At 44.6% G+C, this 13331-nt stretch overlaps 1 protein-coding gene across 5 annotated transcripts in view; it reads right to left on the bottom strand.

Moving 5' to 3' along the window:
• The window catches only part of DENND1B (DENN domain containing 1B), a 270360-nt gene that overhangs the window by 27527 nt on the left and 229502 nt on the right, over positions 1 to 13331 (bottom strand). For all 5 annotated transcript variants that reach the window (XM_069737361.1, XM_069737358.1, XM_069737357.1 and 2 more), the window contains 4 exons: positions 10370 to 10495; positions 7091 to 7192; positions 870 to 945; positions 214 to 254 (listed from right to left, as the gene is read on the bottom strand). In XM_069737361.1, the coding sequence (XP_069593462.1) occupies positions 214 to 254; positions 870 to 945; positions 7091 to 7192; positions 10370 to 10495 (345 nt within the window). The remainder of the gene's footprint in view (positions 1 to 213; positions 255 to 869; positions 946 to 7090; positions 7193 to 10369; positions 10496 to 13331) is intronic.

Below are 13331 nucleotides of genomic sequence, written 5' to 3'. Positions count from 1 at the left end.
ATAAGCCAAAGCTAATATTACTGTGATAGTAATGTGTATAGTTGGACATTTGCTGTGAAAGTTGTATCAGTATGTTGGATGTATCGATTCTGAGAGCATTTTTACAGAATGGATTACAACCAAACATAAAATCTTTCAGAGATTAGCACTAATTCAGACCTGCATCATCCTGATCTCTATAACGGATTAGAAAAATAAGAACATTAGTTTTACCTTCATTGTGTTCATCCACTGTTGGTATGACCGTGCATTTCCTGAAAGACACACAAAAATTAATAAAATCAATAAAACAAAAAACCTAAAAGGAAATCTATCACCAACTTTTTACTATTTCGTTTTTTTTTTTCTTTCTGAGAGCAGCACAATGTAGGGGCAGGGTTATTTGGATATTTTGGGTTGTCATTATGATTTAAAAAGAGAAAACACAGTAGTTTGACAATAAATGGCTTCACCCAACCACTAACTGTGAGTGGAGAAAACGTTTTGGTTTTACCATTCATATTCTCTGAAAAAAGGCCAGAAAAGCAAAAAATTCTGCCAGGGTATGTAAACTTTTGAGCACAACTGTATCGGTTCTCTGAATGCTGAGCTGTGTATAACCTCGATAACACCACTGATTGGTAGCTTTTTATGTACACTCTGCATAGGCAGAAAACTGCCTATCAGTTATGGGGGAGGGTTATACAGAGCTCATAAATATGGAGGACTACATGGCAGCAGGTTTACTAGTCCTTTAGTGATAATCTTCTCATAAAACAGTGATTTTATCAAAACTACAGCAAGATTCCCTTTTTTATTCCTAATATATATTTTTCCAACAACAACAAAAGTTATTATCAATAAAAATGAAATACCGTCACGGAATGTACCTGAAGTTATCTCCTCTTCAAACATGCCGGAGAATCCGTGCCCCGAGTTAAGTTTCTCCAGTCGACCATCAATAAACTAATTGGAAAGACAAAACAATTACATATCAGTGATTCAATCTCCACAAAGTCAATAACAGCGGCAATCATCTGTGGGCTCTTGGTAGCCCAGCTCTGCCTGGGTTCGGGCACGGTGGCAATCATCTGTGGGCTCTTGGTAGCCCAGCTCTGCCTGGGTTCGGGCACGGTGGCAATCATCTGTGAGCTCTTGGCAGCCCAGCTCTGCCTGGGTTCGGGCACGGTGGCAATCATCTTTGAGCTCTTGGCAGCCCAGCTCTGTCTGGGTTCGGGCACGGTGGCAATCATCTGTGAGCTCTTGGCAGCCCAGCTCTGTCTGGGTTCGGGCACGGTGGCAATCATCTGTGAGCTCTTGGTAGCCCAGCTCTGCCTGGGTTCAGGCACGGTGGCAATCATCTGTGAGCTCTTGGCAGCCCAGCTCTGTCTGGGTTCGGGCACGGTGGCAATCATCTGTGGGCTCTTGGTAGCCCAGCTCTGCCTGGGTTTGGGCACAGTGGTAATCATCTGTGGGCTCTTGGCAGCCCAGCTCTGCCTGGGTTCGGGCACGGTGGCAATCATCTGTGAGCTCTTGGCAGCCCAGTTCTGCCTGGGTTTGGGCACGGTGGCAATCATCTGTAAGCTCTTGGTAGCCCAGCGCTGCCTGGGTTCGGGCACGGTGGCAATCATCTGTGGGCTCTTGGTAGCCCAGCTCTGCCTGGGATTGGGTACGGTGGCAATCATCTGTGGGCTCTTGGTAGCCCAGCTCTGCCTGGGATTGGGTACGGTGGCAATCATCTGTGGGCTCTTGGTAGCCCAGCTCTGCCTGGGTTCGGGCACGGTGGCAATCATCTGTGGGTTCTTGGTAGCCCAGCTCTGCCTGGGTTTGGGCACGGTGGCAATCATCTGTGGGCTCTTGGCAGCCCAGTTCTGACTGGGTTTGGGCATGGTGGCAATCATCTTTAAGCTCTTGGCAGCCCAGCTCTGCCTGGGTTCGGGCACGGTGGCAATCATCTGTGGGCTCTTGGTAGCCCAGCTCTGCCTGGGTTTGGGCACGGTGGCAATCATCTGTGGGCTCTTGGTAGCCCAGCTCTGCCTGGGTTCGGGCACGGTGGCAATCATCTGTGGGCTCTTGGTAGCCCAGCTCTGCCTGGGTTTGGGCACGGTGGCAATCATCTGTGGGCTCTTGGTAGCCCAGCTCTGCCTGGGTTCGGGCACGGTGGCAATCATCTGTGGGTTCTTGGTAGCCCAGCTCTGCCTGGGTTTGGGCACGGTGGCAATCATCTGTGGGCTCTTGGTAGCCCAGCTCTGCCTGGGTTTGGGCATTGTGGCAATCATCTGTGGGCTCTTGGCAGCCCAGTTCTGACTGGGTTTGGGCACGGTGGCAATCATCTGTAAGCTCTTGGCAGCCCAGCTCTGCCTGGGTTCGGGCACGGTGGCAATCATCTGTGGGCTCTTGGTAGCCCAGCTCTGCCTGGGTTTGGGCATTGTGGCAATCATCTGTGGGCTCTTGGCAGCCCAGTTTTGACTGGGTTTGGGCATGGTGGCAATCATCTGTAAGCTCTTGGCAGCCCAGCTCTGCCTGGGTTCGGGCACGGTGGCAATCATCTGTGGGCTCTTGGTAGCCCAGCTCTGCCTGGGTTTGGGCACGGTGGCAATCATCTGTGGGCTCTTGGTAGCCCAGCTCTGCCTGGGTTCTGGCACGGTGGCAATCTGTGGGCTCTTGGTAGCCCAGCTCTGCCTGGGTTTGGGCACGGTGGCAATCATCTGTGGGCTCTTGGCAGCCCAGTTCTGACTGGGTTTGGGCACGGTGGCAATCATCTGTAAGCTCTTGGCAGCCCAGCTCTGCCTGGGTTTGGGCACGGTGGCAATCATCTGTAAGCTCTTGGCAGCCCAGATCTGCCTGGGTTCGGGCACGGTGGCAATCATCTGTGGGCTCTTGGTAGCCCAGCTCTGCCTGGGTTCGGGCACGGTGGCAATCATCTGTGGGCTCTTGGCAGCCCAGCTCTGCCTTGGTTTGGGCACAGTGGCAATCAGCTCACACAGCCGCCATTACTAAGTATGTTTCAGTTCATGGACACGGCACAGGCAGATAGAAGGACTCTGTACACACTGGTAAAATCCTGATATCTTGCATTGTCCCATAAATTAACGCAGTATGAGCAGGAGACATTTATGTGCTGACTTTAAATACTTCCTCAGAGGGATTAAAAATAAGGAGGATCTTTCATACAGTAATAAAAACAATTACAGTAGTCATTATCTGCAGCACGCCATGCTCCCTTCATGTGCAAACTACAGTCTGTGGCCGTTATTCGTAAAATATGGCTGATAACCTACAGCTCTGGCAAAAATTAAGAGACCACTGCAAAATGTTCAGTTTGTCTGATTTTTCTCTTTATATGTATATTTTTTAGTATAATGTAAATTGTTCTTTTATTCTAGAAACTTCTGACAGCATGTCTCCTAATTTCCAAGCAATACATTTTGTATTTTTTTCTGACAAAGAAAAATGGTCAAAAAAACAACAAAAAACCCAGTGCTTTCAGACTTCAAATAATGCAAAGAAAACAAGTTCATAATCACTTAGAAACAACAATACTAATGTTGTAACTCAGGAAGAGTTCAGAAATCAATATTATGTGGAATAACCATGATTTTTAATCACAGCTTTCAAACGTCTTGGCATGCTTTCCACCAGTCTTTCACACCGCTCCTGGTGCAAAAATGTAAGCAGTTCTTCTTTGTTTGATGCCTTGTGACTATCCATCATCCTCTTGATTACATTCCAGAGGTTTTCAATGGGGTTCAGGTCTGGAGATTGGGCTGCCCACGACAGGGTTTTGATGTGGTGGTCTATTAATTTTTGCCAGAGCTGTACTTTTTGAGGTTTGTGATTGTGAATTTCTAAAGTTCACACTAGTAAACTTCACATTTCTTCACACATGTCCCTTTTCTCTTACAAAGTAAATCTCTGGAGTAATGGCCACCATTATTTAAACCATATCATTTTACAAAAAGACACTCTCCAGTGTAATTTTCACCTCCTTTTAGCCTCCTCCCTCCTCTGCTGTTGTCTTTTTGTGGGAGGCCAATAAGTCTCCTAGCATAGCACTGCAGCCAGTTTCTGCCAAGTCCTCATCTCATATCTACAACCAATCAATCTACTATGTATCTAGTTCATATCTCTTTGTACATCATTTCTCCCTCTTGTGCCCCTGCTTGGTTCACCTACTCCATATGCCTCATTTGTCCTCTCATTATGAGATAGTATCGGCCTATTCACTGTCATATGGATACTAGTGATGAGCGAGCGTGCTCGGATAAGGTGTTATCTGAGCATGCTTATGTCCTAATTGACTATTTTTGGCGTGCTCGAAAAATATGCTTGAGTCCCTGATACTGCATGTCTCGCAGGTGTTTGACAGCCGCAACACATACAGGGATTGCCTGTTTGTTAGGCAATCCCCGTATGTGTAGCAACTGTCGAACGTCCGCGAGACATGCAGGCACGGGGACTCAAGCATATTTTTCAAGCATGCCGAAAATACTTGATTAGGACATGAGCATGCTCAGATAACATTTTATCCGAGCACGTTCGCTCATCACTAAGTGGTACACATAATCCTTATTGGGGAACAGCTCCTTTAAGCTTTTATCTTAAAGGGAATGTATCCCCTACATTATTCTTATTTAAACCAGATCATTATACATATTCATTTTTAGATTGAATTTTGTGATTGCAAATTTTGCATTCTAATTTCCGAATATAATTAGGGGGGGCGACCAGCTAGTTTAACCGCTGTTATCAGCATTCAGAGATATGGTTTACAGCAGCGACATGAACCGTATACACCAATAGTCTGGACATATTCATTGACTTCTATGGGACAGCGTTCTAGCATGGCCTTTGCAGTACAGTAATTTCGCTGGGAAATGGGAGGAGGTATGATTATCACCTACTGTGAACATCAGCTTATTATGGGGCTCAGTGACCAGAGTGAAAACTGCAAGATACCAGGATAGTTTTTTAATGGAAAGTGTCATCAGAAAATGACCTATTGTTTAAATTAGGTTTTTATTTTAAATGAATTTTTCCAAAACATATCACATTCTGCATTTTTAAAAATAGTTAGCAATAGCTCCAGTGGCCAAAGTGACAATTTCAAGGTTTTGATTTTTTAATACAAATTGTAAGATGAAAAAAACATGGACAAAAACTTTGACAAATACATTCAAACACAAAAACTTGATTTAAACAGGTCATTTTCTAATGATAACTTCTCCTTATATAGAGAGGTGAAATAATAATAATGACAGATATAGAAAAGAAAATCACCAAAAACCTATAACATTTTATAAGTTTAACATAAATACATGAATTAACAGGTTATTTTCTGATTGTCATAGGAGAAAAGTGAGCCAAACTCTGTGCTATTTCTGAAATGTCAGCACCGGTATAATGCGCAGGTGCGTGGCTTTCATCTGGGCATATAGTACTTCAATCGTGATCCTTTGTTCCCGTAGGAGAAAGCCACCATCAAAGATGTCTTGCAGTGGCTTATTCCCTCTAACCAAAGAATTAAGTGTGCAAATGTCTGAGCCAAGCATGCAAATGTACAGTGAAGAAGGCAGCGGATGAACAAGAGTTTAGCTAAAAGTAACCCATATGTAGGGTGGCCTTTATGTGGCACATTATCTGCTCACTACTTACAGATGCTTTTCCTGCTGTAAATGCCTGGTTGAGGTTCAAAATTCAAGTCTATTAACCTGTTCAACAATGCAACTTTTTCTTGCACCCTTCTCCCTCCAAATATAAATTGTTATCCTCAAATCCTGCCCATGACCTCTATCAATTACGGTAGATTTATTACAATTACAACTTATTGTAGGCTATTATCCCTTTTTGCAGTGCACAATTTAACCCTCACCCAAGATCCATCTAGAAACCCCCACCAACCCCCTGCAGAAGCAAACTTTGCTACACATTTGCACAAGACCTGTTTCGCAGGACAATCCCAAAAAAAAAGCTGGGATTGTTTTGAGGTATGGCACGTTATCTGTTTCTAGCTGTGTGCCATTTTAAGAGTGGTGGACTATGGCTGTCACATTTCAACCCTTGAAGACACCACTCGTTTTATGTGTATTACGTCCTGTGTTTTTGTGAATATCATGATGTAATGTGCCATGTGAAATGTAATATGTCCCTGTGTAACATATAGTAATATAGCAATGTGAAGTTTAATATCTATATTGCAAAGCAGTGTTATAGGTAATATTGGTAATGTACTGTATAATTTGAGATGTGATAAGATATGTAGATAGTTGGTGACAGGGTAAGATAGTGTTAAAGCTTGGGACAGGCCCATAGTTGGAGTGGCTAGTGTTTAGGTAGAGTGACTGCTCCTTGCTAGGAAGGAGAGCTGGGTTTTAGAGTGCAGAGTGAGCAGTGTTGCAACGGAGGATGATCCTGTGTAAGAGGAGACTGAAGAAGGAGGGATAGCATAATCCTGAGGAAAAGTGACAAAAGAGACAAAGTGGCCTTACGGAGTCAAGTCCTGGAGAGGACTCTTAGCTTGTAACACAAAGGTTAACAAGCTATGGCAAGACTGAGAGACGGGGACTAGTAAAGGGTCCCGAGCGGGAGATCCAGGGAGCCAGTAGTGGAAGAAACAGGACGTGGAACCACTGAGAAAATAAAGGAGACTTGTTAATCAGGACTGTGGCATTAAAGCTGCATTGTGGTGAAGTAGAGAGAAACCGTGTATACAGAAATCCCTAGAGTATACTACAGAGGAAAGATACTGTGTGGAAAAGGCTTCATACTGTAAAAGAAACGTCCATAAGACTTTGTAGCCGCTATCCCTAGTATATAACCCTTACCAAGTTCCCATTCAGTACAGAGTCTATTTTGGAATAGTGGTCTTCCTCATTGAACTGTGAAACATCTGGTCCTGGTACACCGGCAACATCAGTTACATGAGGCCTGCAAGGGCATAATGCCCTCACAGCACAAGTCAACACACTCTGCCAGGACCCACACTTTCATGTCACGTGCTGGGGTGCTGAAGACAAGGGACTCACCCACCCACAGCTACCGCCACACCCCATGTTACACCATGACTATTTGTGGGTGGGGGTTTGGATGTGACACATTGCCAATTCTGTACCTGCTTAAAGAGCTGCAAGTTAACAGCTTTTTCTAAAAATTGCTTCATGGTGCTGGAACGATGGGCTACAAAGCTTTCTTCTGAAAATGTAACTGGCTCCCCCTAGAGAAATCAGAGAAGAGAAGTCAGCTGCAAGCGACACATGAACATGCCACAGTGCTACTATGACACACAACACATAGAAAGGACAGGCCGGACATCATAAGAGTTGGTCTACAAATAACAATTTTGTCTTTAAGAGAAATCAGAAATCATGCTTTTTTCTATATGGAAAATAGAAAGACTGTTTTCAAAGCCCAATAGTAAACCAAAAGTAGCTAGTGATGGAGCAAATTCTTACATGTAAGGCCAAACGTAAACACCTTCAATATTTTAGCACCCAAACCATGGTAGCCAATCCTGACTTCACTCCAAGTATCCTGACAGCATGGTAGTATACCATTATATTGTTAGTTTGGGTGACAGAACTTTAGGTCCGGCAGAAACACCTGAAGAAGACCTTGTGTCTTGTATGTAAAGTCTTTATTCCGATGGCGTAACCGTCAAGGTTTTCCTAGGTGAAGACGTTTCAGAAAAAAGCGGTCTTTCTCCTAAAGCGGCCAGCACCATTTTCCTATTATATCAACTATTAAGACCTGGCGACTTTCAGAAGAAGCTAACTGAGGAATAAACATGTTACTTCTTTTAAAAGATTCACGGTTTCTGAACCCTGAAGCGGTTGAAAGAAGCAACAGAGAACTGATCATGTGCACAGTAATGCCATTTTTTGATTGCCGTACATTATGTTCATTTTTTGCACCAGTTGTGTGGTGTCTTTTCAGGTGTAATCCAACCGAAACAGACATGGTGTGCACATAGCCTTATACTGTATGTACAGTGCCTTGCGAAAGTATTCGGTCCAATGGAACTTTTCAACCTTTTCCCACATATCATACTTCAAACATAAAGATACCAAATGTAAATTTTTGGTGAAGAAGCAACAACAAGTGGAACACAATTATGAAGTTGAACGAAATGTATTGGCTATTTTAAATTTTTGTGGAAATTCAAAAACTGAAAAGTAGGGCGTAAAATATTATTCAGCCCCTTTACTTCCAGTGCAGCAAATTCACTCCAGAAGTTCATTGTGGATCTCTGAATGATCCAATGTTGTCCTAAATGCCTAATGATGATAAATATAATCCTCCTGTGTGTAATCAAGTCTCCGTATAAATGCACCTGCTCTGTGATAGTCTCAGTGTTCTGTTTGAAGCACAGAGAGCATCATGAAGACCAAGGAACAGAACAGGCAGGTCCATGATACTGTTGTGGAGAAGTTTAAAGCTGGATTTGGATACAAAATGATTTCCAAAACTTTAAACATCCCAAAGAGTACTGTGCAAGTGATCATATTGAAATGGAAGGAGTATCATACAACTGCAAGTCTACCAAGACCCGGCCGTCCCTCTAAACTTTCATCTCAAACAAGGAAAAGACTGATCAGAGATGCAGCCAAGAGGCCCATGATCACTCTGGATGAACTGCAGAGATCTACAGCTGAGGTGGGATAGTCTGTCCATAGGACAACATTCAGTCGTACACTGCACAAATCTGGCCTTTATGGAAGAGTGGCAAAAGAAAGCCATGTCTCAAAGATATCCTTAAAAAGTGTCGTTTAAAGTTTGCAACAAGCCACCTGGGAGACACACCAAACATGTGGAAGAAGGTGCTCTGGTCAGATGAAAACGAAATCGAACTTTTTGGCAACAATGCCAAACGATATGTTTGGTGTAAAGGCAACACAGCTCATCACCCTGAACACACCATCACCACTGTCAAACACGGTGGTGGCAGCATCATGGTTTGGGCCTGCTTTTCTTCAGCAGGGACAGGGAAGATGGTTAAAATTGATGGGAAGATGGATGGAGCCAAATACAGGACCATTCTTGAAGAAAACCTGTTGGAGTCTGCAAAAGACCTGAGACTGGGACGGAGATTTGTCTTCCAACAAGATCCCAACCATAAAGCAAAATCTACAATGGAATGGTTCACAAATAAACGTATCCAGGAGCTAGAATGGCCAAGTCAAAGTCCAGACCTCAATCCAATTGAGAATCTGTGGAAAGAGCTGAAAACTGATGTTCACAAACGATCTCCATCAAACCTCACTGAGCTCGAACGGTTTGCCAAGGAAGAATGGGCAAGATTTTCAGTCTCTTGATGTACAAAACTGATAGAGACATACTCCAAGCGACTTGCAGCTGTAATCGCAGCAAAAGGTGACGCAACAAAGTATTAAGTTAAAGGGGCCAAATAATATTGCACGCCCCACTTTTCAGTTTTTGAATTTCCACAAACATTTAAAATAACCAATAAATTTCGTTTAACTTCACAATTGTTTTCCACTTGTTGATTCTCCACCAAAAATTTACATCTGGTATATTTATGCTTGAAGCATGATATGTGGGAAAAGGTTGAAAAGTTCCAGGGGGTTGAAAACTTTCGCAAGGCACTGTATGTAATGTTAGATGTCCCATTCTTTACTGGTCTATGATAAAAAGAGAACCGTGTATTAGAGAGAATGGATCTACAACGATATGCAAGCCATTTTATTCATTGCGATCCCGTTAAGAAAAAGGCATCCATGGCAAAGCGACTCTAACTTTAACTTCTTATCATCACTAGACTTCCTCCTTTAAAGGGAACCTGTCACCCCCAAAATCGAGGGTGAGGTAAGCCTACCAGCATCAGGGGCTTATCTACAACATTCTGTAATGCTGTAGATAAGCCCCCGATGTATCCTAAAGATGAGAAAAAGAGGTTAGATTATACTCACCCAGGGGCGGTCCCGTTCCCGGTCCGATCCGATGGACGTCGCGGTCCGGTCCGGCGCCTCCCATCTTCACCAGATGACGTCCTCTTCTGGTCTTCACGCTGCGGCTCCGGCGTACTTTGTCTGCCCTGTTGAGGGCAGAGCAAAGTACTGCAGTGCGCAGGCGCCGGGCCTCTCTGACCTTTCCCAGCACCTGCGCACTGCAGTACTTTGCTCTGCCCTCAACAGGTCAGACAAAGTACACCTGCGCCGGAGCCGCAGCATGAAGACCAGAAGAGCACGTCATCCTATGAAGATGGGAGGCCCCTGACCGGACCGCAACGCCCATCGGATCGGACCGGGAACGGGATCGCCCCTCGATTTTGGGGGTGACAGGTTCCCTTAAAGCAAAAAAGCCAACCCACAAATGAATTATAACAGGCTAAATCATGAAGTGAGTGCAGTAGGTGAAGCTAGAGGAAGCTTACGGGTTTATATCGGAGAGCATCCCTGTATGAACCAAAGAGCGCGGCCTGAGCTCTGAGAAACGCCCGGGACACTCCATCTCCAGTAGACGTTGACTGCTTCTTCAGCTTGCTCTTCAAAGTTGACACCTGCAATACAAAAGGACACATATAATAGATCAGAAAAAATAAATATAAATAAATCAGAATAAGAAAATAGGAAGAAAATTGGAGCTTGAACAATGAAATATGGCACATGATAGCAATGAGGAAACGTGTAGGCAGAAAAGCTCTGATATTCTAAAAAAGTTCAATAAATAAACAGATGGACATAAAATTATAGCAGATTAGGACAACCAGAAATGAAACAAGAAGACAAGGAAGCGTCAACAGGAGACAAAATGAATTAACACCTGTGAAATTGACCCGGTGAGGGGTGACAATATCCAGTGGTGTGGGTCTCATCCCCACTGACTCAGCCAAAATCTCAGAGCCCTTTGCAAAAAATGTATATTACACCTGCTGAACTGTTAATGGAAATGAAGGTGGGGGCACCCCAATGTGAGAAAGCAATCTCTCTCACTTTCTTCTCCCCGGGACTACCATAGACTTCTTTTATTATGTGTGCACCCATTGTGTAACCTTAGCTGGGGTAAAACTTTGACCTTTCTCTACATCCTTCAGCCCAACCAGAGTAAATAGCGTGTGACCTCTGCGGCGGCGCTGTGCGGGAGATCAGCCCCGCTGCGCCAGAGAGCTCTGCTGCAGAAAATATTGTGCCAATGCATCAGACGCTTTCTATGGGAAAATGCAGCAGTAAAAATTCATGCATCTTTTCACATGTTAGACACACTTTAGAGCAGGAGTGAAGCGTAAAGGTGCATTCACACTGGGAAAGTTCTCAATGCATAAATCAAATGTATACACAGGTAACTACATAGAGAATAAAAGAGTATTATTACGGAGAAGGGGGAGGAAATGTTATCCTTGATGTAATTTATATCTTAAGTCATATGGCGAGGCTTTTTAAAGGGTCAAGATTGACTTCTTCAATGTGTGGCATCAAAGACCCTGTTCTCTTCCCCTGCATGGCCTATAAGTCTTCCTACGCTGACTTGGTATTCTTCTTAATGAAAATTTTTATCCCCCAGTTCTCCAATAAAGACCTCTCATCCAGTTGACCTACTTTGTGCTGATGAAGGTCCCGAACCCTGAAACAGTAATGGAGTTATCTTCCTCTTGGAGAAGATTCTGCTTTGGTATTCTATCCTAAGTTCTTGTAGGAAGGCACCTTAAAGGGAGACCGTCACCTGGAAAATGCTATTTATCTCCAGATATAGGGTTAGTATGCAGCTACATAGCATCACAATGCTGCCCGGCTGCCTCACTGAAAGTGCAGCCACCAGGAGAAAATGAACTTACTTCCTCCCAGGACCAGCTGGCGTCCAGTTATAGAGATGTGCACAGATCAGCTACAGTCAGCGCTCACAGCGCCACTCCATATACTGTAAGTGACAACTGTAACCATGCCTCGAAGCTTTCATTGACTGCTGTATCTGTGCACAGTGAGCTGTCAATCAAATTAATGAGGGGTGCCTACAGCTGCCGCTCACAGAACAGTAAGAGGCGACTGTAGCCGCTCAGTGTACTCACCCTTGACTGTATGTCAGCGGGTCCCAGGAGGAAATAAGTTAATTTTCTCCTGGCTGCCGCACCTTCAGTAAGGCGGCCAGGAAGCAGTTTAACACTATTTACCTGCTTATTAACCCTATACCTGGAAGTGAATTGCGTTTTCCGAGGTGACAGGTTCCCTTGAAAGGGAGTTTGTCACCAGGTTTTTGCTGAGAGCAACATAATATACCGTATATACTCGTGTATAATCTGAGTTTTTCAAAACATTTTTTGTGCTGAAAATGCCCCCCCCCTCGGCTTATGCTCGAGTCATTGTCTCAGAAAGACGGCAGGGGAAAGGGAGCGGCGGAGCAGCGGCAGGAGCCGGCAGCTGCGGCTAACTTCTGTGCCCACTGCTAAAGAGAAATGAATATTCACTGCGCTGGCAATGAATATCCATTTCTCTTATAACACGCACAGTACAGCTGCAGCCACCGGCTTCCAGCACACATCCTACTTCCCCTCCGTGCACGCCCTCGCTGTATCTTGTTCCAGTGCCAGCAGCTCATCCGGCCGAGCAATCACGTGTCCCCCACTTATGAAGGTAATGAATATTCACCTCTCTACACGCCCATAGGCGTGGAATGAATATTCATTACCTTAATGAGCGGGGACATGTGATCGCTCGGCCGGATGAGCTGCTGGCACCGGAACGAGATGCAGCGAGGTCACGCAGGGAAGGTAAGTAGGATGTTTTTTTTTATAGGAACCATGCATACAGGGACAGGGATGGGGAGCCATGCATACAAGGACAGCAATGGGGAGTCATGCCTACAAGGATAGGGGATAAGGAGCCATGCATACAGGGATGGGGAAAAGGAGCCATGCATTCAGGGAGCCATGCATACAAGGATGGGGAGCCATGCATACAAGGACAGGGACCGGGAGCCATGCATACAGGGATGGGGAAAAGGAGCCATGCATACAGGGTCAGGGAGCCATGGATACAAGGACGGGGATGGGGAGCCATGCATACAAAGACAACCATGGGGAGCCATGCATACAAGGACATCCATGGGGAGCCATGCATACCAGCATAAAGATGAGGTGACAATGCATTTTTCGTGTAAAAATTAGGTGCTTGGGCTTATACTCGGGTCGGCTTATACTCGCGTATACACAGTATATATTGATAGAATCAGTGTTTCTGCCCCTATATCCCGCTGATCTCAGATGAGAGAGCAAAAACTTGATGTCAGATTCCTTTTATAGGATCAATATTGATTTCTGGGATTGCTGCTTCCAAAAGAAACCCTGTTCTCTGCCTCTATGGAGAAGCTATTTTTATATCAGTATATGTTGGTAAACCTTATAT

The sequence above is a fragment of the Ranitomeya imitator genome, chromosome 8 (genome assembly GCF_032444005.1).
Source record: "Ranitomeya imitator isolate aRanImi1 chromosome 8, aRanImi1.pri, whole genome shotgun sequence".
NCBI lineage: Eukaryota > Metazoa > Chordata > Amphibia > Anura > Dendrobatidae > Ranitomeya > Ranitomeya imitator.
This window is presented reverse-complemented; position numbering and strand designations above follow the sequence as displayed.